This window comes from Erithacus rubecula (genome assembly GCF_903797595.1).
Source record: "Erithacus rubecula genome assembly, chromosome: 24".
Taxonomy (NCBI): Eukaryota; Metazoa; Chordata; class Aves; order Passeriformes; family Muscicapidae; genus Erithacus; species Erithacus rubecula.
The window spans coordinates 786114-811114 of NC_136676.1; the positions used below are offsets into that span (position 1 = coordinate 786114).

The following is a 25001-nucleotide window of genomic DNA, read 5'->3' on the forward strand; positions in this document are numbered from 1 at the left end:
TCGGTGAATGTGCCTATGCTAGCTTTTTAATTTCCTACTTTGTCATCTCTTAGGGAGGGATTACGAGTGCAGACAAAGCCCTGGCTGTTTTCTGTGTGTGGCAGGAACACGTGCTGTATGTCATTAACAAAACCCCCATTTGTAGTCAGGGGTTGGGAGATTTCCCATTGCGTGCTGCTGGGGGCCAGAGGAAGCGGCAAAGTCCAGAGGGGTCCGGGTTCGAGTGGTTTGGGTGTTGGGGCAGGAGGGTAGAAGTATAAGCACCGTGCTCAGGATTCACCCCAGGATTGTTTGGCTGAGCTCTGTAACCTGGTTGATTAGTTTCTGCTCCTGGATTTTGACGTTTCCCTGAAGATCTTTATTACTAGAGGAAGATCTGTGGAGAATGCCCTGAAGAGCGTTGTTTTTCTCCCCCCAAAGGTCACAGAGCCAATAAAGATCACTCTAAACAGGTTTTAAAGCATCTCAGATTGTAATCTAGAAAATGATGGGAGCTTGGTAATTAGGGCATGTTTCTGAATCATTGTTGTTACATGGGCTGTTCTTGGTGTGGCTCGAAAACCAGAGCTCCTTGTGATACATGGAGCTTTTATTTTGCTTGGTGCTGGGAAGGTGAAGGATTTCAAAGGTGCATATCTACTGGATTTATCACTCATGGATGAGCTTTCATGCTTGTGATTATCCAGAGTGTTGTCCCAGTCACTTGCTGTGTCTTATCTTTATAGACATAGCAGTTTTTCTGCACCAATGCTGCCAGCATGGGTGAGAAACAGGAGCTAGAAACCATTGCACAGTAGGAGATGATGGTATGAGTTGCTATTGGGGAATCGTGGTGAGGATGGCTGACACAACTGGAGTTCTGCAGTGAATGCCTGTGACTTCTTCAGAAGGAACTGGTGAGGAAAGAGAGGTGGTGGGCTAGTTTTGTGTGTTAGGAAGTGCTTGGATTGACTAGAGGTTAATGATGGTGGTGACAGGGTTTAGTGTTTATGGGAAAGAATGGTGGGACCTCTAACAAGGCAGATATCCCAATGAGAATCTGTTCTAGACCACCCAACCAGGAGACCAATTTCATCTGAAGAGGTAGATGAAATATCCTCTAAGCAGGAGAAGTCTCAGCACTCTTGTTCTTGTGGAGGACTTAAACTTACCATATGTCTGCTGAAAATATAGCAGAGAGGAAGCAGTCTGGGAGGTTCATGGAGTGTGTGAAGGACCCAGTTGGTGAGGCAGCCAACCAGGATTTGGTATTGAGTTGTCCATAGTAAATACTGCTCCTGGTCTGCCCTGAGTGCAGCTGCTGGCCCAGGCAGTCCTACAAAGTGAAATGATTGCGGCTCAACAGATGACAGTTCCCAACATTTGTTAGACTTAATTTTAACTAGTTTTTCCAGGATAGTGGAATTCTGCTTGTTTCTTTCAAGATCCATTTCAGTGAATTTGAATGATTTTCATGTCAGCCCTGTATATGCTCTTCTGAATGGTCTGTCCCTGATTTTGCTGTCTGCTGCACATTACTTACTGTGTTTATGAAACAGTCACTGCAATTTTGAGTGGTTTTTGTTTAGATGCCTTGATTTTTCTGTGTCTCTCAGTCCTCAAGTCTTCTTCCATGCCAGGCATGTAATGATACTGTCAAATTTTGAGTAATGCTCTGCATTACATGAGACACAGTTTAGTTTCAAAGACTTGTGCTGCTCATATCTGAAAGTGGTGAAATACCATCTTATATTGCTCTACGTATGAAATTCCCTTTAAAAAAACCCAAGTTATAAGTGTATATATAAATTATATGGCAGTAAAGCATGTGGCTATAATGAATATGAAGCTTGGAACATGGCAGGATGTCATTTCTTTAGGATAAGCATGTTTGAACTGCTGCGTATTTCATTTATTGTATCACTGCCCTTGTTGTGATCAGTTGTAGTGCTGTAATCTTTGCAAATGCCCGTGTAGAGACACAAGTTCCCTTTGTGTTGCTGGCTCAGGAACTCTCACAGTGGTGAATATTAAACACCTTTTGTGAGCGGTGCGGGCGGGAGACGCTCGATGTGCGGTTCCTGCTGGGAGCTGGTGGTACTGGAGGCTGGTGCTTAACTCCAGACAGGATTTCTGCAGGATAGCTGTCCCTGTGGCTTGGTGTCCTGCTGCTGGTAAGATCTCAGTGTGGTTGGTGCTGCTCTTTGTGTGTTATTTTGTGTAGTCTTTGGCTGGGAAGTGGCTACATGTGCTGTTGTAGTGGGCCAAGTTTCTCAGGCTGTGAAATGAGCGTCCAGAATAGCAGAAGACCGTAGAACTGATGTTGGTGGACTCAGCAGACATCCATTAGCCTGGCTAAAAACCCCTGTGGAGGGTGATGGTATTCTGCTTTATGGAGACTTAGTATCTGCATATCCTGGATTTCCCTGTACCTGGAGCAGACCTACTTTGTGCAGAGGGAATACCGGGCTGGAGTACCCCTAGCGTAGGGTATTTGGATTGATTTGGTGTCAGGAATAAGAAGAAGAGGCACAAACATCTGGTGAAGTATTATTTCAGGACACATTATTTTGTTATGAAATAACATCAAAGCCAGAGGAATGTGATTGGCTAAGGAAAGCTTCAAGCTGTGCGAGTGTTTTACTGAATAATGCAGGCTGGGGCTTGCTGGGGTTATATAATCATGGAGGAGAAAGGAGTTTGAGTGTGGCACGGCAAAATCAGCCGAGCTTTTCAGATGGCTAAAGATATCTGACTGCAGTCAAAGGGAACCTGAGTGAATACAAAATACTCGGATGTCCTGCTGTACTGGAGCAGCTTGTCAAATCATGCTTGTAATGGGTGGTGCAGAAACACACTGAAAAAATTCCTGCGTTTTTCTGGGTCCTGCAGTGTCTGTTACATTTAGTAGTATGCGGAATGGAGCGTGGCGCCAGCTTCTAAATAAAAATGCAGTGAAGTTTCTTTGGCCAGGATGTTGCTGACCTGCAGAACTCTGCAGTGATGAAGATGATTAAGTAGGAAAGGTCTTCACAAGCTTGTGGGGAATACAGCAAGAGGAATAGAAAGTTACCGTGATTTAAAGTGGGATTTGGTTTATATTAAAAACAAGTCTCCCTCACTTCAGCCCACCTTTTCTTACCATGTACAGATTGTCCTATAAAGATCCTAATCAATTTATAGAATATTGCAACTAAACAGTAAGGTTTGCTTACTACACAATTACTGGCCAATGTTCTTGTAGCCCATGCTTTGTTTAAAATGCTTTTGCTTGGAACAGCAGGGAGTGTGCAGGAAGAATGTTCAGAGAGAGCAGCTAAGCTGAAATGGCTTAGCAGAGCTGGAGAGCCGAGGGTGCCGATCCCCGGGTGGGGAAGGCTACAGGGTGCAGGATGACTTTGGCTGTGCCTGAGTGACACGCAGCTGCCTGGGGAGGAGGAAGCAGCCCGGCCCTGCACTGGCGGAGGCTGCATCTCCCAGCCCGGCTGTGCTGTCTCCTGGTTTGGGAGGAAGAGCTGGGGAGCGAGAGAAACATGCTGAGCAGCTGTGCCAAGAGCCCAGAGACATTTCAGCTGCTTGAATATAGAGGTGCTTTGATCTACAATGAATAAACCGATAATGCTTAAATTATGAATTCCTTTTCTTTGTCTGAAAAGCTGGATTAGTGTGGCTTTGTTTGAGCAGTGATTATTGGGCAACTTTTTTCTGCAAGGGCTGCTCAATGTATGTTTACAGCCGGGTGCTTCGGTTGTGCCGTACTGCTGGAGGGGCTTGGTGACATAAGAGCTCTCGCACGTCCTCGTCTCCTCTGCTTCAGGTTGAACTGTAAACCCTGCCGAAAACACGACCTCGACTGCCTTCATCACGATGTGGAGCTAATGATTAATGGGCAGGAGTTGTGGATGGGAAGAGGCACTAAACAGCCTTGTTATCGTTTGAGTCTGCGGAGTGGGAGCCGAGCAAAGGCACCTCTTTGTTTCTGTTGGTCTGGCAGCGATTGCAAAACGCAGCCTTGGGAAGGGCTGACGCACAGGTGTAGTGATAGGAGGCGAAGGTTGAGAGGAGCTGTTCTGCCAACACTACCAAAGGTCGCAGCCATGCCTCCCCTGGCCTTTTGTCCCCTCTTCCCAGCGCTCTGCCAGGACAAAGGTTGCTCCTCAGAGCATCTTTACCTCCATCTTGCCTTGCTTTGGTGTAAGGAAGCGCAGTGCTCTTGCCGTCTCTCCTCCCCCGGCCCTTCAGAATGTGTTTTTTCCTTGTAGCGTTACTGTGCTGCAGTGAAGCCGTGTGGTGATGCAGCACTGCAGATCTCCCTCCTCTCCCCCTGGTCTCCTCCCGGCAGCATCTGCCAAGACAGGAGCAGCTCGGAGAGACGCCAGTGGGTGCGGCCAGGCCGGATCGCTCGGCACATTGATCCTCGTGGTGGGGACCGGAGGCTGTCTGCAGTCACAGGACTGAGGCAAACCTTCCTCTTCCAGCAGCTGCCCCGGAATACTCAGGGCTCTCTCCTCCTCGGTTTTCTTTCATCTCCCCCTCTGTTTCCTTTCTCCTGCTCCCGCCTGCCTCCCTCGCTTTCAGCAAAGGCGATTGTCACAGATTATCCTCAGGGCCTGTCCAGGGTACGGGGCAGGACACCAAGGCACAGCATATATTTATGTATCTGGATAACGGGGCATTAACAGGCACTGTCTCGGAGTGCAGTGATTTAGCACCATGGCTGCAGTGCAGTACAGTAGTAACCTCCCCCATCCATTTCTTATTTAGGGAAAGAAAAATATATAACCAAAGTATACTTCTTCCAATATAAAAATTTATATTGGGAAGAGTCACACCTTTGCTAGGTGGTTTTTGTGGTATATGGGAACCTTATTATGGTATTCTGTATCCGGTCTGCTTTCTGAGTAGCATGAGCTCAGATATTTGTACATTTTAAACACATTCTGCATCTTTTGCAGCAAAAGAAAGACTGAGTTCTGTCTGTGTATGTATAATAACATGTGCATGTTAGGATTCAGAATAAGGCAGTAATTGTCAAGGTGGGGAGGAGGCAGTCCTTCAGAGCCCAGCTCTGATGTCACTGACAGGCAGTGCTCCATGTAAGGCAGGCTGTGGTGGCTGCAGTCAGAGAACAGCTAGGATTTTAGAAATATTGTTACTATTACCAGTAGTATCTTAATCTTATTCTCCTCTGAAGATTGAAGGCAAATATGGACTCCTGTTGCCAGAAACTGAACATGTTTTTTTCCTCACGCAGTGAGGAAAAAGAAAGTGTGTGTTCTAACCAGTCAGTTTAGGAGCTGTATGGTTTAGATAGGAGAGTTGGAGTCCATCTTTGTGTGCAGAGAACTGGCACTGAAACTTTTTAAAGGGTGATCCTAACTAGGATTCCTAATTACTTTCTATATTTTTTGTCTTGTTCAGTCATGGCACGACCATTTTCTCAAATAGGCTCTTTCCTGTTTTCCTTCCCTCTCCTTCCTTTCCTTTTCCCCTCTCCTGTTCTCTCTACATCTGCCACATCCAATTAGGTCATTTTTTTTCTCACATAGATTTTATTAACCATCTCCTCTATTTTCTGGGCTTTCTGAATCTTGTTTTCAAGGCAAGATAACCAAACTCAGCTTCCAAAGAGAGCACGCTTTGAGAAGCAGTTTTCCTGCAGTTCCATTTGCTATTATTTGAAGTTTTTAATTAAATAAAATACAAAGAAACGATTAGGAAATAACCAGAGCATTACAGATTAGGAAACTCCCAAGAATTAACATCCCTGTGCTGTACCCAGGGGCAGAAAGGTGACAAGCCCAGCCCTGGACAGCTGTGAGGCAGGAATGTGTCTCGTGTATGACCCTGTTTATGCCCAACAAGGCATTTTTTTCTTGGAAGAGGCTCTTGTTTGTGCACGCAGCCGTGTTCAGTGGAGTATAAACCAGGGGAAAAAAGGGCTCTAAATCCAAAGCAGGTTATATATAAGTGTAGTAGGTCAGGCTGGAATGAGAAGGCAGCAGTCAGCGAGGCAGGTTTTCAAATCGTATTTAAGGGTTAGTCATCCAACAACAATGATGAAATTGTAAGGTGTAGGAAAAGCCAGGCACGAAATCGAGGCAGCTCAGGGATCTGACAGCGTGTGTGCCTCAGCCTGGTGCTTGTATTCCCTCTCCCTGCCTGTGTGGCTGAGAACAGTTCTGCCTGTGTAAGATCTGTTTACATCTGCCCAGCCTTGCACTGCCTTTGTGCATAGAAATATTTTCACAATAATTCTTCATGGAGTTTACAAATACTTCCTGATTAGGTTTTTTATTTGTGTGTCCCTTTCCTCTATGTCGGCACATTCAAAAATACATTTTCTGCCTTTCCTTGTCCTGGATTACTGACTGCAGTTCAAAGCTTTTCCCTGTTTTGCTCAGAATCTTCAGGCTGATAGAAATGAGCACCCAAAACCTGCAGTTGTTGGCTGTTAAAACATCACAGTGCTCATCCTGCCCAGCTTGTCCTTTCTGCTGTGAGTGGATACAAGTTATTTAAATAGGTTTTTACATCTTGTTTCCTTGTGTACACAAACATGTTTGGGTTTATTTTTATTTTGCATAGACATTTACTCATCCGTAAGTGCCAGTGTTGTTGTTACTTAACATACATTACTTAGGGTGGTGTCACATTCCCTCTGGCATTTCTTAGCTCCTGTTGTGCAGCTGGGTCCAGAGTGGGGGTGGGAGGCTGAACCCCAGCAGCACCTGGGTCTGGGGGGTCTGTGCCGCCCACGTGTCCTGCAAGGGTTTGAGATCAGGAATGAGGTTTGCAGTGGAGACTGTGGGTTAAATAGAGATTGAAGTATGGAATTGCAAGTGTCAAGGTCATTCGTCTCCTAAGAAAATGGTTGGCTGTCTGTATTCTTCCTCGTGACACCATTGTGCCTCTTTAATTGTGTCAGACTAACGATGTGCAGGTTGTGACCACCTTTCTGTTTCTTCAGCTGCTGCTGCTCTGTTGCTATAAAAAGGGTGGTCCGGTGGTAGGCTCCCCACACTGTGAAAGAGGAGTTTAAATGTAACCATGGAAAGTTTAAACGGCTTTTTCCCCTCTCCAAATGGCTTTTCCTCTCTTGGTGTCTCCCAGTGATTGATTTTCCTGGCACAAGGGAAGGGTGAAGGTCTGGATGGTGATATTGCAAGAGGCAATGTTACTAAACGTGGTATTTTCCCACCAGCACTAACATATGTGCTCTCCTTTCCTTCTCTTCCAGATATGGACGTGTCGAAAGTGTCAAAATCCTCCCTAAGAGGGGGTCGGAAGGCGGAGTGGCAGCGTTTGTGGATTTTGTGGACATTAAAAGTGCCCAGAAGGCACACAACTCTGTCAACAAAATGGGAGATAGAGACCTACGGACGGATTATAATGAGCCAGGAACCATTCCCAGTGCTGCGCGGGGATTGGATGATACAGTTTCCATAGCATCTCGTAGTAGAGAGGTTTCTGGGTTCAGAGGAGGTGGTGGGGGGCCCACTTACGGCCCCCCACCATCACTTCATGCACGGGAAGGACGTTATGAGCGGAGACTTGATGGGTAAGTTCCAAGGTTTCTCTAGGCAGGTATTTTGTATTTGATATGGTGAGAAACACAAACTCGTATCTAGGGCCCCCAGATGGATTTAAAATTTTGGGAATTATCTATGTTTCCTATTTTGGGTTGGAAACGGAAGTGATTTCTATCCCAGTGGCTGGTACCTTGTGGATCCATAGAGGATGTGTCCTGCAGCTGGTTGGATATCTACCTACACTTGAAATAAGGTGGTTTTAAGATGGAAGATTTCCTTTGGCCAGCATCGATATTGGAGTTATTCTTTTCTAGAAGTAGCGATCCCATTTCTTGGATAATATTAAGGCCTTGTTGGATGTATCCCTGCTGCCAGATGGAGCTATCTTACTCTACAACATGTGGTGAAGTTCTCTGTGGAGTATCTTCGGAATACTAGAACCTAGAATTCGGTGAAAGCTTGATGCCTAGCTCTCAGTTCTCACTATGCGCAGCGGGTATGTTAATTGGATTGTCACCACAAAATTCATAGTAGACTTTAATGATGCACTCCTTGGATTCTACCGACAACACTTAGCCATGGAAATAATGCTTGGATGGAGAAGACCGAAGGCAGCTTGTGATGGTTCCATTTTGGATCTACATCATTTCCAAGTTATTGGGATTATTCTTTCTGATGGTATTGGCAAAAAGAGATGACGGACATTACTAAATTTTGGAAATTATAGTTTATTTTTTTTTAAAAGCTGGGATAAGAACTACTGCCTTGAATTTATTGGATGGTATACAGTCAAGACGCCAGTAGCCATGGGGAGTGGATTACTATCTAGTCTCTTAAAAAGCTCTCTGCTGCTCCACACTAAACATACTTTAGCTTTAAGGACGTGGTGCTAATACCCGTTTGTGGATACACCAGTGAGAAGTGACTGGGCTGGATGGTTACCAAGGCGGCCAGAGGATGCCTGCTGGCAGCAGCGTGAGGGCCCTCGGGCCTCGGGGGATCTTCTACCAGCTGCTTGATTCAGACTTAGGGCTGGAAATTAAAATTATGGATCTATTTAAGAGCCTTCTGTCTCAAGAAAGAAGTCTGGGGGTTTCAGAGTTACGGTTTCAGTTTGGGACTACTTCCGTCCAGTGGAATTTTTTTTTTGTGTCTTGTCACTAAGATTTTTTTTTTTCTTGTTGGTTCATCCAAAATATCATTTGACACCCCTGCCCATTAAGAAGGTGGATTACCCCTGTAAGAGGGGCCAAAATTGGGGAAGTTATGTTCACAATTCTCTCCCTAGATTTAATTGGGAATATAGGTCGTGTTTCCACACTTGGAAAAGGTTGGTATGTCCTGCCCTGTGTATATTAGCCCCTCTCCTAACCCAAGTCAAACCCTCTCTTTCCACTAACTCCAGTAGCACTTAGTACTAATAGATAAATGAAGAAAGCACTGTAGCCAGTAGCTGTTCAGCTCTGCTTCCTCTGTCTGTCTTCTGTGTCCTTCTCATGGATAAGGATTTGTTCTTTCTGTCAGCTCTGTAGCAGTAATGGCTAGAAAATACTGCTTTTTCTCTGACCTCATTAAATCAGCTCTCACTGATTAACACTTTGTAGGATGCTAAATGCAATCGTTTGTAAAATTGTTGATCTTGGCCCTTCAAAAGGGGAAAAAAGAACCAAAACAGAGACACATTTCTGTGCCAGATTCTGAAATAGCTTTCAAAATTCCATTGTTGCGAGCGAGAGGTAATGGCAATAGAAGCGCGACAATGAATTTCAAGCAGATATAAAAGTTAATGATATTCTCTTGCATTGGTTAAGTAGTTTTTTATATATAATTTTGAGAGAAAAAATGCAGGCAAGCTGTGAGGGAGCCTATAGAAAGGTTGATATGAGTTACAATTTAACAATAGAGAGTGAATATATTGAGAGGATTAAGGATCTAGTGATGCATTGGCGAAGGAATGGAAGGAACTTCCTGAGATGCTAATCAAAAAAAGATTCAAATCCCCTTTTCAGTTTATAAAAGATCCCTGAAATATTTCTGCCATTTGAACTAGAACTGTGATGCAGGAGTGAAGGGGGAGGCACAAGGCAGAATTGGGTTATCAGGATTCAGGGGATTGAAGTGACTCATAACAGATTCTGAAGGAAGAATCTGAGAGAGAAGGCTGGGAAAAAAAAAGGTTGAAATGTCCTTCATAACATGGATAATTAATTTTTAAATTAATTTTGGCTATCCTGACATATTTAGAATTTTTGAAGTATTTTTAAAATGTTCAGTGTAACCATTCTGGATCTTCCATTTTGTGGATGTAACTAAGACATACCATCTTGGTACTTGTCTAAATTGGAATACTCAACTATTTGTAGTGTTCCTTTATGTCAGTTTTACTGTCTCTTTATTTGAGAGATCACACTAACTCAGAACATCACCGAGCCTTTCTCAATTTAAAATGTTTGAAACGCTGAAATGAACTGGACTGTAGCTGCTGGAAAGCAGCAGTTTGTGCAGATAGAAATTCTGTGACTGCAGCAACAGTTGCAACAAAAACACTGCCTAAAAATTGGATTCCCAGTTGTTGTGTAGGGTCTTAGAATGTTCTGGGCACCTGCATCCTTGCAGTTCCAGCAATAGTAATGGAAATGTTTCTTTAGCATCCATAGCTTTTACAAGAAATGAGTGTAGCAATCTGGTCAAAGCAGAAATTCCCTCTAACAGGGTGAAATATTTTAGAACAGCAACAAGAATCCCCCTGATTTTCTGGGAATTCTCTATGGGTTATGCCACCCCTTTTGAAAGCAGCTTCTTACCTCTGGGTCATGCTTTACATGGAGGCTTTCATGGCTAGAGCCCAATTTGTGATGCCCTTTTTTGCAGAAGGATAATTACAAGAGGTCCAGTAGTAAACAAATTTTGAAAAAAAAATAATTTTTAATTCTTAAGCAAAAATGGAGAGAAAAAGAAGTTGCTAATTATGATGTCCACAAACATGAAGCTTTTCTTGTTAATGGAATTTAAAAGAAGAATAACTGAAATGAGTCTGCATGGGAAAGCAGAATTTTTTTTCCTGTGCGGGCAGGTTGCTGGTCATGAAAGCCCCATATTGCAATTAAACCAGAATGATTGCTCAGCTTGATCATATACAAATATAACTCTGGAGTCAAGTAAAATGTTTTGAAGTTTGTCATTGTTTGCTTGATAGGTTATTGCTGGTTAGCGGAGAAGCAGTCGCAGCAATAAGTCGAGTGTTGCCGTGAATGTTTGCATGATTTGCTTTTAGTTGTGCCTGCCCTTTTCTGATGCAGTATTTTTCCCCCTTCCCAAATGCAGGGCTTCAGATAACAGGGAGCGTGCTTATGAACATAGTGCCTATGGACACCATGAGCGGGGAACGGGCGGCTTTGATCGGACGAGACATTACGATCAGGATTACTATAGAGACCCGCGGGAGCGGACCTTACAACACGGGCTCTATTACACTTCCCGGAGCCGAAGCCCAAACCGTTTTGACGCTCACGACCCCCGATACGAACCTAGGGCCCGGGAGCAGTTTACATTGCCCAGTGTGGTACACAGGGATATCTACAGGGATGACATTACACGGGAGGTACGAGGCAGAAGGCCGGAGCGGAACTACCAGCACAGCCGGAGCCGGTCGCCGCACTCGTCGCAGTCCAGGACGCAGTCCCCGCAGCGCCTGGCCAGCCAGGCCGCCCGGCCCGCCCGCTCCCCCAGCGGCAGCGGCTCCCGCAGCAGATCCTCCAGCAGCGACTCCCTCAGCAGCAGCAGCAGCACCAGCAGCGACAGGTAGGTCCCTGTGCCGGGCCCGTGCGGACGTTTCCTGAGCAGGTGCTCCGTGGCAGAGCTTCGGTCGTTGGTGTAGAAATGTACAAAGGCTCGGTTGGCACCGGGGGTTCCAAGGGGAATGGTGGTGCTGTTGTTCGTTATTTTCCATGGTGGATTTGTGCAGCGTCTGTAAGATGGATGGGCAGAGCAGGGATGTACAGACACAAGGCCTTTGCTGCCTGTGTGCCTGGAGAATGGGGTCACTTTTATTTGCTTCAGTGAGAGAAAAGGCAGATTTAAGGGTCAACTACTTTTTACAGACCACACTTCAATGTGCTTTGGGAAATGATGAGTGGTATTGTTCTGTTTCTTCTTGTTTCCTGACACCGCTGACATTCTCAAGGTTGATTTGTCGCCTTCCCATTTTACCCCCTGCTGCCTCACAGCAAAAATTGTAGACTTGGAAGAATTAAAAGAAAATAATCCAAGTTTGTGATTCCTGGGGATGTGTTTCCCATGTCCTTGGTTCTGCAATAACTCTGTATTTGCATAGCTTTACAAAATACCTACAGGGAAGGTGTTAGAAAATCACTGATTTCTTTTAATAATTTTTAAATTCATGCTGAAGTGCCTCTCTGATATTTGGTCTTTTAAGAGTAAATTCCCCCTAGGAGTAGAAATGACAAAGCTATGGTTGCACCCATAAATGTTTTATGCTCTTTGGCGAAGAGCTCTGCTCTTCAGGAGGGTTTGCAGAGTTGGCAGTGTTTTCTTTGCATACCAGGTCTTTTCTAAAAATGAAAATATTCATTAAGTAAATAAGTCCATCAGTTAGTGTTTGATTTCACGAAGGCCTGGAGTGACAGAAGAAGGGGAAATGGCTTCCCACTGCCAGAGGCAGGGATGGATGGAATACTGGGAAGAAATTCCTCCCTGTGAGGGTGGCGAGGCCCTGGCACAGGGTGCCCACAGAAGTTGTGGTTGCCCCTGGATCCCTGGTGGTGTTGAAGGACAGGTTGGACATTGGGGCTTGGAGCAGCCTGGGAAGATGTCCCTGCCTATGGCAGGGGGTGGAATTAGGTGAACTTGAAGGTGCCTCCCAACCCATTCTAGGATTCTGCAGTTATCACTGTGAATGGAATTTCACATCTGGCAGAACTCTCTGAACAAGAGAATTATTCTCACAAAATCTTACCTTGAATGTTGAACCTTCTGGAAGGGTGAGATGGGCTGACACTCATGGAGAGTGCACAGAAGACAAGATGAGGAAATCAGTGTCTCCTCTTCTGTTTGCCCCACCCTCTCATGTCTAAAGAATCATGCAAGGATTTATTTACTTCTTTTAATTATTGTTTTCTACTCCTGGATTTAGAAATCCAGGTCCTGTCTCGGCTGGAGAGCAGGTGAAGATTTAAGACAAGTTTATGCTGCTTTTAACACTTATTTATTTCCAGCACCTCTCTCAATGAGAGCTTAATGCTTGAATAGAGATAATCCTTTATCAAAGATTTTTCACACTATTACAACTCAGAAAAATCTGTGAGACTTCCAGAAGTCTAAAAAATTTTACAGAAAATGTATTGAAAGGAGGGCTGGTTAATTTAAGGTTTAATAAAAAAAAAAAATCTCAAGCAGGGGAAGAAGAAAATGTCTCTACTGGTGCTTCTCTGCTCCTTGTGGAATGAGAAGGGTGTCCAAGAAACTTGTAATATTTATAAAAGTCATTGTTGAGATGCTGAGGAGGGATGAAATCCTGTTCTGAATTTGAGAGGACTAAATATGATCCCACTGGAACCAAGTTTTAAGATTTAATGAGAAGAAAAGCAGTGTCTGCTGTGCTTGAGCATTTCATTTTCTTGGCAATTTCTAGTTGTAGTAATGGAAAAATAGACTATACTCTGGGAGGAAATAAAACATTTTTTTCTTATTAATACAATAAAATCAAACTCAGTCGAGCAAGTAATGGAATCTGGTGGATTGTATACTTAATATTGAAGGATCAGTAAAGAGTTTTACATGTTTCTTAGTAATCAGATAATAAGAAGAATTTAACCCTCTCTTTACTTTGGGAAGAAAACCCCATCTGGCCTTGAAGTCTTTCAAAGCACAAGTGTTTAATTTTCAACACACTTTGAATTTAGCCATGTAAACATTAATGCCTTGTTGGTGAGCAAAAGCTGCCTCCCCCCCTTTTCCCTGGTTTGGTGCTCCCACTTGCTGTGTGATATATCCATTTTCATTTGTCTGGAGAATAATTGCTGCCTGCAATTTCTGTGGTGGTCATGAGGATTTTAGCAAGCTGGAGATTCTCTTATTGCTTTTTTATAAGTGGAAATGGCCAATTTTGTGAGGCCACGGTGTTACTAAGGTCTTAATGACACTGCATTCTTCTGAAATTTAAGAGCTTGGTCACTCCAGTCTTGTCCTGTTGGTCTCAGCTGGCAGAGTTGTGTTCCCTGCTCTGGGAAGTGCTTGGGACACATGGTGGATGGGAACTTCGTGCCAGGCACTGTCCTTCAGGAGCTGTGAAAAAGCAGCAGAAAGGTGGTGAAGGAGAAGTTTGGGTTTCCTGGCTTGTGGTTTTCAAGCACTGTGTGAAGTAAATAACACTGATTAAATTGAGTGGATTTTCCTGGACAATACTGAAGAAACATGATCTGCTTTCTTTATAAAAAACAATCAAAAAAACCCTTTATCTTGTAAAGGTTCAGAGTTTGTTATGTTGGATCTCAACTAAACTTTGCTTTCAATTGCTATTTGGAGGCCTTTGCAGGTAATGGAGCTGCAAGGGAGTAATTTAGAAACTAAAACCAGAAAAAACACATTAAAAGTAACCAGTATTCTCTGAAGTCAGGCTTTATTTGGGGTGTTTTGTGGGCTCTCAGAAGTTGCCTGTGGAGGTGAGGAAGCTGGTAGATGTGGATGGTTCCTGTGTGGATTTGAGGAGGAATTTGTGTCTTCCTGAAGTCTTTTTAGTATGAGATTGCTGGTTCCCCACCCATATTGTACAAAAGGGTTGATGGAATTTTTTTATCACCTTGAAAGAATAAAAAAGCCCTTGAAAATGATAATTTGCCACCACCAGAAGCTTCAGTTTCTCTGTTTTGGTGATTCAGACACATACCACAAATGTAACATTAGCAAACATATTTTCTGTACCGTGTAATGGAAGAAACTGGCTCTAGATGGAAGCTGGGTGATCCCATAGGAAACAAACCAGATTTTGTTTGTGCCCTGCCCAACCTCCTGGAAACATCCTCCCTGCTTTTTTTTTTTTTTTTTTTTTTTTCTTTTGTAGAAAAAACCCCCTTTTCTAGGCTGCTTATCGAGGTGCTCTAATGCACTAAAAATAATTTCTGGGCTTTTTGATTCAGTTTTGTAACGTCAAATGGCCTGACATGTGTCTTGCTGCTCCATGTGTTAGTGATTATTTTTAAAGCTTTGCTGCAGCAGCGTGCTGAACCACCCGGCGCTGAGAGTGGAGCCTTCAGCTCCTAAAATCTTTGTTGGGATAGTGTTTGAATACTTTACAAAAACCCCAGCAGAAGTGTTTGATTTCCTGTAGGTGATGTCCAGGCTGTGAAAGCCTGAACACCACATGTTCAATCTACAGATAAGTGACCTGAGATTTCCCTTGGCTTTAATTTATTTTTTAAGAGTGTTTATTCAGTTGTCTGATGTGGAGGATGCTGGGGGATTTACCAGATAAATGAATAATTTCCTATAGCATGTAATGTAGTCACCTTTAATTTATTTTTAAGAGTGTTTATTTGGTTGTCTCATCTCCAGGATGCTGCAGTTGCTGATGAATAATTAGTTAGATGACTATTTCTCTATAGCCTGTAATATGAAATATATATTGTGAAATTAAAAGAGCATTTTCAGCTTAGATACAACACTAGTTTTATATTCACCAACATCTACGTGAGCACAGTTATTCCAGTCTTCCCAAAATCAAGAAACAGGAAGAAGTTTACTTCCAGATATCTGAAAAGGGAATTTTTTTGTAATTCTGATAGCTGTATTTAAAGTTCTCATGACAAGTGGGCAAGGCATAAGGTAATTAGAGATTGATTTTAATTTTAGATTTCTCTGTGATTAAATTCATTTTGGAGCAAGGAATTACCATTGGAATGGAATATATGTGTGTCTTAGTATTGAAATAAACTTCGGAAAAATACTGCCAAGAGAATTTTAATCATGGGAAAAAAAGGCTCCCTGAAACCTCCTGTGTATTTTATTTAGTCAGGGACTTTCCTACCCTTTTTCAACAACCGAAGTGAAAGGAGAAAAAAGTGAATTTTAGTTTCATTACATAATGCAAACCTTACTCTACCATTGTCTTCATCTCCTCCTTCCTTCGTCATTTGCTGCCAGAAGTGATGAATCACTGATTTAGCTGGGATTTGGGATTTTGAGTGGGTTTGGAGATGCCTGTGCTGAGGTCAGATGAAAAATCAGGTTAAACGTAGCTGTTTAGTCTTTATTGAAGCATCTCAGAAATGGCTTTTGTCGAGGTTAAATAATTCCACATATATTTGGTATTGTAGAGATGAGCTGAAAATTTTTAATCTCTTCTGGTAGAACGACAGGGTTGAGCAGGTTGGTGTTTGTATGGGAGAATAATTAGGTTAAGATTTATTAACGAAATTAAAGATTTTCTTAGAGTAGGAAGCCTTTTCCATTATACAAAGGCAGCACTAAATCCTGTCAGAGTCAGGTGAAGCAGCTCATTCTTACGTTTATGTTCACATAAACCCGTGTGCTGCTTTAATGTTCTCTCTGTGCGGCAAAATGTGAATTAGGGAAAGGAAAATCAAAAAAAAAAAAAAAAAAAAATCCACCTCAGATACTCGCAGGTTTTTGTTACCAACTGTCGAGCGTTTTCACTTTGTTCTTCCTTGTGTTTCTGCTCGTGTCAGCCTGTGCTGCTGCTCAGCTAAATATAACCGAGACCATCCTTTAAACGTGGCTTTTTTTACCCATGGGACTGTATTGGGTTTCTTGAGATTGAGCACAGGCAGAACGTTTTCAGATGGCTTTGGAGAGATAATAATACAAAAGGCAAACCTTTATACTCGAGATATGCCGAAAAAGACGTACCTGTGCATGTGTAACCACATAAATAGATCCTTCTGTGGAAAAAAAATGTGATATATTAAAGTTCTCCTCACGGATGGTGAAGAAACAGTGTCTTCGGCGCCCTTGGGAGGGAGCGGCCGCAGCCCGCTCGTCCCTCAGCCTCTCGCCCCAGCTGCTGACAGCCCGCATTACCTCAGCCCTGGACTCGGCAATAATCTATTAAAAATGTGCGTTGCATAATAAGATTTTTATCTCGCGCCGAAACCCCGCCGCTTTCTCTCGCCTCACAGCCGGCGGAGCGCGCCCGCCGCTGTAATGGCGGCGCGGCCGCGGCGCCGCCTCACCCGGCTGCTTCGGGGCGGGGAAAGCCAATGTTTTTGAGGGAAAAGCGGGTGTTTTGTGGGGAGAAAGCGGGTGCTGGTGGAGCAAAAGCGGGTGTTCCGCCACCGCGCTGCCCCAGCAGGCGGGGGGCGGCTGTTTGCGCTGAGAACCGGTCTGAGCCGGCGGGAGCCGGCCGGGGCCGCCGCGCCGCCCCCGGGGCGGGGCCGGAGCCCCGCGGAAAAACACCGCGATTGCCACAAAAAAAAAAAAACAAAACCCCAAGCCAACCCTTTGAAATAATAATAAATAAAAAATAGATTTCCCCCCCACCCTTAGCACCGGAGCTGCTCTCCCTCCTGCCTGAAGGTTTTCTCTTCACACAGCACAGGGAAACGAACTAGCAGCGCCTGTGGCAGAACTGGCTATGAGGGGGGAAAACCACCCTCTTTCCCTCTCAACCAATTTTAGGTCATTTATTTATTTTTTTTTTTTAACCTTAAATGCTCTGCTTGCTCTAGGAGCTAAGCACTGGTTTCCTTGCTGGAGGAATCAGCCCCAAAAAGGGTGATTTTGGAGCCTTCCCCAACATACTAATACTGTCTCTGCCATGATTGGACGTAATTTCAGAATAAAATAGAAATTCTATCTTTGTTGGCCTCTCTGGAGACCCCCCCCCCCTTACATATAAATAGACAATAAAATACTTTAAAACGTTATAACCAAGAGGGATTTTAATTTCTTTTTTATTTAGTACTTAATTTTCTTGGCATGAGCCGCCCAAAAAAAAAAAGTGGACATTTGGCTGCAATTAATACCCCCCACCACTGCTGCACTCCCAGTAATAGTTGGTAATTGCTGGCTCTAAATGACAAGGCAATTAAGCTTCTTCCTAAATGTACAGAAGTAGGTGTTTATCTAAATCTGAGCTGTCAGGCTTTGTTTCTGTGTCTGGCCTGGAAGCTCAACTGCTGCTTTCTGAAAGTGCATTTGAGTCTTTACAGGCAGAGAAAAAAAAAATCTTTTTAAAAATTAATATCAGGAAATGAGTCTTAAAAATATGTCATGTTGTGGATGGGTGAAGTGGAAATTGCCCTAGAAAAATATTTCTGTTTTACTACTATGATAACTATTTTGATAATTTCAAATTACTTTATTGTTGTTAAAGAGATTTTTATTTTTATTATTTCAATGCTGTAAAGGTTTCTTGCAATGAGATCACAATCTTTGCTAGACAATATCAGGATTTGTGGCACCTGATTCCAGACTCTCGGTGAACTTTCCTTTTCTTCAGCTGGGAGAGAAAGGTCTGGGTGTATAGATGTGTGTTAAAAACTATATTTTTAAGTCACCCCTGTACTGCTCCAGGTCTGTGGGAGTCAGTGTCTGGTGTGAGAATTCACAATTTCATGTGTTCTTAACCTCCTTTTTTGGAAATAGTGGGAAAAACATGAGTTATGTTGACAGCACTGCTCGTACCAGTGTTGTGGGAGACTTCGGGCTGTTCCTTAAGTCCGTGGGAGCTGCTAAAAATTGCTGTTTTCCCAAAGGTCAGGTGCTGTTGGATTGGGTTTGACTTTGGGGTTGTGCGTGCACATATTAACAAAATGGTCACTTCTAATTGCGTTTTTAAGGCTTTGATTTCCTTCCAAGTATTTTGCTTAATCATCTTGAGTAGGCTGAGGGAAGGAAAGAATTAGCTGAGGTCAGGGAAGTTGAAGCTGCCTGTGTTACTTCTCAGAAGCCTTACTTAGTCTGAGGATCCTGGAGGCAGGAAGAAATGTGCCTCATATTCTCTTCCTGCTGCACACTGGGAGAGCAAGGGGAAACCAACCCCGAAAAGCCAAGGAAAACAGGGAAATGTGTGGTGCCATGGGCTGTGGTGGCTGCCTCCCTCTGCATGAGTGGTCCAAATTCCCCTTTTTTTGAGAGACACACACGGTTGCATTGCAAATCGTGGCTAAAATAGATTAGAGGCATCATAGTCTGGAAGTGCTTATCTGCAGTGATGGTGGAGTCAGCTCAGGTGGAGACACAGGCAGGCACCAGAGGTGGGGGAGAGGATCCCTGTCATACAGACCTTTGGAATAGAGGGCAGTTTAATAATTTCTAATGAATATTCATGTGGAGGGATGCATAGCAGAAGAGGAAGGCTGTATTGAATTCTTCTTGAAAATATGCGAGTCATTGCAATGATCAAAGGAAAAATCCAGCCACTGCCTGGGCTCAGCCATATGTGTTCCAATTAAAGCCTAGACACCACGTCCCTTTGGACTTGCAAATACAGTGATTTATTGGGGTTTTTTCGTTTGTTTTGTTTTTTTCCCAAAGAGGATGTTTCTGTTTCTGCCAGAGGCGTGGATGCAGAAGGAGAACCTTCCCCATAAAACCTGAGGGCTGGGAGAACAGGTCTCCTCGAGGCATATCAGTGTGATCCACCATTAATGTTACAATCTCTGTGGAACACCTTGTACTTAAATAAGGTCATAGGGATGGAAATTAATGGTGAATAAGCCTTACTGGGGAAAAAATAAAAAACAGTATCATCCCCTAAAGTCTGCCCATTGAATTAACCATGTACCTGATGTGCTCAACTTTGCCCTTATCATCCCGGCATCGAGCACTGTCCGGCCACGACGTCGTGACTGCCGAAAACCTAACGATGGCATCAAGGGTTTAAGTGCAAAAGCTTCTTAGCAGGAGATTAGGGATCCCACTCCAGATCCTTGAGGTCAGCTGGTAATACTGCTTGGAGAGGAGAAGGCAGTGTGGCTCTCAAGTGGAAAATCACAGGCTCGGGAGAGAGGTGAGGGTTTCAATGTGTTCTGTAGAGAAGGAAAAATTTTTATGTGTTGGGACATGGTCCGAATTTTTTTTAAATCTTCAAGGGAAGCTGAGTTTGCAAAAGGAGGAGCAGAGAGGGGTGCACTGTGTAGATGCCATGTGAATAAAGTCTTTGCATAATTATTCATTAAGTGCCTGATATGAGAACAAAAATAGCTTTGACATTAAGAAACAGGACTTCTCTGTGATCCCTCCTCACAAGAGGGCCGTAACAAAGATAGGGGACCTGTTCTTTTGTTTCCTTGTCCTTCTGGCCATGAGTGCACTCTGCTGTCTGGAGAAGTGAGATGTGGAGCTTTTTAATTCCTTCTCTTTGAGAAATGTCTGGGCTTCAGTGCTCAGTTGCTTTATTTAGCTCAAAGTGATGGTTTTGGCTAGAAGACACTTGGAAATCCAGGAAGGCAGGAAAAGTACTTCTTGGAGAATCCTTTCTGTGAGCGGGAAGTGGTTTTCAGGGCTATATCCTCATTTCTTCCATGGCTGTGGGATGTTCTCTGCAGATTCTGGAAATCATTGGTTTTATACCTGGGCAAAAATATGAGAACCTCATCAAACAGTTAAAAAATCAAGAATAATTAAGACACATCTCCAGCAGATCCTGGCTCTAAGGGCATTCACATATTTATTATCTTTCATCCATTTGAGAGCAGAGAGCTTTTCTGGTGTGATAAGATGTGAAAGAGAGGCACTGTTATCCTCCTGAAAGTGAATTCTCAAGAATGCCCGGCCCCAGGTCCCCGTGGGCAAATGGTGCCTGGCTGGGCTGAGTGAGAAGCAGAGTGTCCTACTTACTGTGGCTGCTACAGGTCTGACCTCCTTGGATCATCTGACACCTCGTTGGGTAAGAGGTTGCTGCAAGATCTCAAACCCTCAAATTATGTAAGATTTACACACTTGCTTTGAAGTTGGTCCCTCCCTTCCATGTTTGTTTACTGGCTGGTGTGTCCTGTTGGATTGTGAAGGATGAATAGTCACAGAAAGGAAGCAGTTGGGTTAGTACAGATTTTCTATTCCTCTTCATTTTCTAAACGCGCGCGGAGCTGTGCTTATCCCTGCTCCGGAGTCTGGGAATACACCGAGGACATCCTGCGCCGCTCGGGGCTTTACTGGGTGAAATTTTCTGTTTGTTTGTTTGTTTTTGAGATGCAGAGAGGGAGGAGAGGCTCATTCTGTTGCTAGAGGAGAAGCAGAGGTGGTATCTAACAGTTGTCTTAGGAGTTGATGTTGGGTTTGCTTTTTAATACACAGTTTTCCTTGAACTCAGAGAAATGGTGGAAAAAAGGAAGGTGCTTAATTAATCCTGTGTGGCTGCCATGGTTTGGGAGTTTGAAAGCACTGGCTCCTGTAAGAGAAGTACACAGGCTTTGCCTGTGGGAATTCCTCAGAGGACTTTTCTTCTGTCCCATTTTCTCCCCTGTGCCAGCCGAATTGCCTCGTGCTGCTCCTCCTTTCCCAGCTGCTGCTGTGTGGGGTGGGGGCCAGGGCTGCACAGGCACTCGGTCCAGGGAGGTGTAAGGCATCTTCTTCTGGACTTCCCCCTACTTTTGAATTTTTCTCACAAATTTAGTTCTCACCTGTGCTTTGTGATCCCTGGTAAGTGCAGTGGAACTGACCCAGGCTTTTGAGAAAGAGAATCTGTGGCCTTGTGATCCTGTGTGGAGATGTAATTGCTAAATCTGAATAAATTCCATGGAATTAAGTTACAGCAAGGTGCTTTTTCAGAAGTTACTCTTAAGTGGCAGACACTGTCATATGATACGGGTTGTACTGGGTTGGTTTTGGGGTTGTTTTTTTTTTTTAAATTTGGGTTCTAAGCCTGGCATTACTCTCCATGGTTGCTCAACAAAGTAAAATCACGTTCTCTCCCCCAGCCTATTGCAGATCCACAATAGGTACTGTGGCTCTTGACCTATTTCATACAGACATTTTCTTTTGGGTTTTATTTTCATTACTTCAGTGTTTTCTACCCATGTGAAAGCTCACAGAAAGTTCTACTTTTAGTTGTATTTTTATTTGCATGTGGGCAGCAAAATGAAGTAATTCCCAAATATAGTCTTAGCCAAGAGATCCATCTGTTCCCTGCATTTTTAAATGGCAAATTAATCCTTAGCATAGAACTCAGATGTCTTCTCTCTATAATTTATGCTGCCTGAGATCACAGAAATGACTTTTTTTTTTTTTTTCCCGCAGGCCTTCCATTTTAAGTAGTCCTTTACTCCAGAACAACAGCTCCCATTCTGGTTTTACAGAGCTCTCCCGTGATTCTTGCAGTCACTGTTGTTGGTCAAAAAGAGGACATATAAAAAAATCCCTCCAAAATTATTCTTCCCTTCATCTCTTTGGTGTTTCTTTGAGAGGCTGTAGAAGATTCTATTAGAATCTTAAATGAGAAAGAGTATTTTATGATTCTCTTTGAAAAACATCATTGATAAATGGATTTATTTTGGATGGGGAGCTAGGGTTGATCTGTCCATTTTAGTTTGGATTTCTCTCTTTGGACAATAGTTACCATTTTTAGAAGTACTAAACTTCCACGGTGTTATCTGCCATAAAGGGAATTTCTATATTAAGCTCTGCATGTTCCCAAATTTACTTAAGCAGCATTGTAGCTCAGCTGTGTATCTTGGCATGCCTTCCATTGCAGCTCCATCCCAGGAACAATTCTGTTTATAGGAGAGGATGCACCATTTCAAAACTGCTCCAAACCAGGAATTTCAACAAATGGTGTTTTGTGTATTGCTAAAAAAACCCAGTGCCTTGGGGTGGGAGGAGACCGTGCATGCAAATAGTGCCTGGCTTGGGTTTTTTAAGGCAAGGTGTGGTGCTTTTCTAAAACATAAAGACACAGTTAATTCTATGGGACTGTTTGTCATGGTCTTCTAGTAGCTTTATGTTCAAAAGTAACTGCAGTAACCTGGAGGTGAATCAGTGTTAGGGCTTTTTTTTTCTAGCATATATCTGACAAAGGCTTTTCTTCTGAAAGGTGCTCAGTGCTCAACACTTAATCAATGCCAAATGGTTTTAAAATTGTATTTAGGAGTGTTTATTCCCAGGAATTCATTTGACAGGGCTCTTAAGGCAAAAGTGATTGCTTTTTTCTCCTTGAGTAGATGGGTAGTAGCCTACTTGGATGCAGTGGTGGTTGCATTTTCAATGGCACTTCACTCTCCTGGCTCATGGGCAGCACTTGTAGTAGAGTTAGATGTTTTTTGCTGGGATGCTGATTAGGTCCCTTCATGAAAGCAGTGCAGTTGTTGAGGAAACTGCCTTTAAATGTTGGACTTGATGATCATGGAGCTGTCTTCCAGCTTAAATGATTCTGTGTTACTGTCTTTATATTTTGAAAAGACTTGGCCACCCATGAGCCAGAAGATCAAATTCCTCTGCCTGTTCCCTCCTTGATTCACAGAATGACCTTGGGCAAAGCCTTTGTCCTCTTCATACCTTCCTTTTCCATCTGCAGTGGGTGTTAAGACAGCCTCCCATGAATCTGGTATCAAAATACAGCTTTTGTCCAAAGATGTCATGTGCTCTGAGGTGTCAGTTACAAAATACTAATTTAGATCATCAGCAGATAGGTGGCAAAAGTTCTTCCCTTTAACACAGTTATGCTGCTTTTTGGCTAACTTTTGTCTGATCCATGCCTGGTGCAGCAGCTCTTCCTCTGGCATGTCCTGGCAGTACTCGGAATAATTTGGAGCATGGCTGGGGGAGCTGGGAGTTCTGGGTGGCTGTAGTGGGACTTCTCACGAGGGAGCTTGACCCAGGGCTTCCCTCTGTGAAGGTGATGCTAAACAGAGGCTCATCCTGCTCCCCATTCTCACACCCACCTTCTTTCTTACCTCTTTGCATTGGTGGAAGTTTAATTGTGGGAAAGCAGAGCTGAAGAGCTGCTTTGTACTTCACCCTCAAGGCCTCAGTGACTTTTATCTTTGCCAGCGCCGAGCTCCGTCACCATGGCCATTTGCTGAGAAATCATTTCCTCTGGCTTCCCAGGGTTTCTTTTGGAGCATGAGCAATCCCACTGTTCCCTGGGAGCATCCATGGTTCAAAGAAGGATTGGCTGGGCAGGCAGGTAACTCCAGCTGCTCTCAAATTCAACACCAAACCCATCCACATCCGAGCCACCAGCCAGTGTGGGGAGCACAGGGACTGAACAGCTGTGGGAAACTGTTGTCAGTGCTGAGTCAGCTCTTTGCTCCAGAGATAGGACAGTGTGTTTGTAACCAGCACTTTTTTTCCCCCACGTTAGTGTTTTTAATTCTTGGATGTACAAAGTTCAAGCCCAAGGACAGGGGGATGTAGGTCAAGGAGCACGGTGGCAACACCGACTGTGGGTTGGACAAAGTGTCCTCAGCCAGATGGGGATTAATATAAACATAGATATTTTTAGCAATCATAATGGGTTATTTAGTTGCAGGGAAGAAAGAAAAGGAGCCCAAAGCTGTCTGGAAACTCTGAGGACTGCAGGGGTGGGTGGTTCTGGGGGTGGGAGCAGTCCATCCTTCTGAGCAGCATCTCCATCTTCTCTGTGATTCATTTCAGACTTTCATCAAATATCAGGTGTCAGACATCAGGATAAAACAACTGATGTAAATATATTGATATATATTTATATGTGGCCTGTCACAGAAATGCAAATGGAATGTTAATAAGCCACTCACTTGACTTGGGATGAATATATGCTAAATAGTACCTGGTGGCTGTGTCTTCAAAAACTTGCTGGTCAGAGACTGAAATAAATACTGCAACAGTGTGTGTTAGTTGGCCATGTAAAGGACATGGAGTTGTCATGGTTGTGTTGCTTTCCCATGGCCTTTAAACATCATTTAATTTTATTTCTTTGGATTTAGGATTCCAGCCCAGTAGGAGATCACTGAAGTCTTCTGTCTGGCCCTGGTAAAGCAGAAGAAGTTAAGGGAAGGAGGATGTCCTCATTTCATTAGTGTGCAGTACTTAATGATCTCTCTTCAGAGCTGTAAATGCTGGTTTTATCTGTTGCATGTTTTTTGTGGCTGTTTTTGTTTCCGTGCAGCAGGTCTGGCCTTTCCCTGCTCTCGGTGGATTGTTTTATCATAGCTGAGTGCTGCTAAATACTGCAGAGTGTGTGACATGCACAAACCAAAGTTCTTTGGGCAGCAAGTTCTCAGCGGCTTGAACGGGTGCCAGGAATGTCACAGAATCACATCCTGGCAAGCTTTAGCTCCGGAGGGGCCGAGGCTGGGGTGATGGGCACAGGGTAATTGCACTGAGGGAATGTTTAGGTGGCTTTCTCTGCCCTTCCTCTAATATCTGTATTTCCAGTGGAAAGCCTTGCTTGCATATGGAGGAGTGGGATTCAGGTTCTTTGTGGTTTCCCTGTGTGGGCTGAACCCCTTCAGCACTCGCCTGCAGTTGGCACAATGCGGCGATGGCTCGTTACCTCTTGATCTCTTCATACAAACCAACCTCAGAGGTCAGACTGGG

The 25001-nt window shown here is 43.8% G+C and overlaps 1 protein-coding gene across 6 annotated transcripts in view; it reads left to right on the plus strand.

Annotated features, from left to right (window-relative positions):
- SPEN (spen family transcriptional repressor) overlaps nucleotides 1-25001 on the plus strand; it is a 66411-nt gene that overhangs the window by 10791 nt on the left and 30619 nt on the right. For all 6 annotated transcript variants that reach the window (XM_079326029.1, XM_079326028.1, XM_079326030.1 and 3 more), the window contains 2 exons: nucleotides 7220-7540; nucleotides 10836-11312. In XM_079326029.1, coding sequence (XP_079182155.1) covers nucleotides 7220-7540; nucleotides 10836-11312 — 798 coding nt within the window. The remainder of the gene's footprint in view (nucleotides 1-7219; nucleotides 7541-10835; nucleotides 11313-25001) is intronic.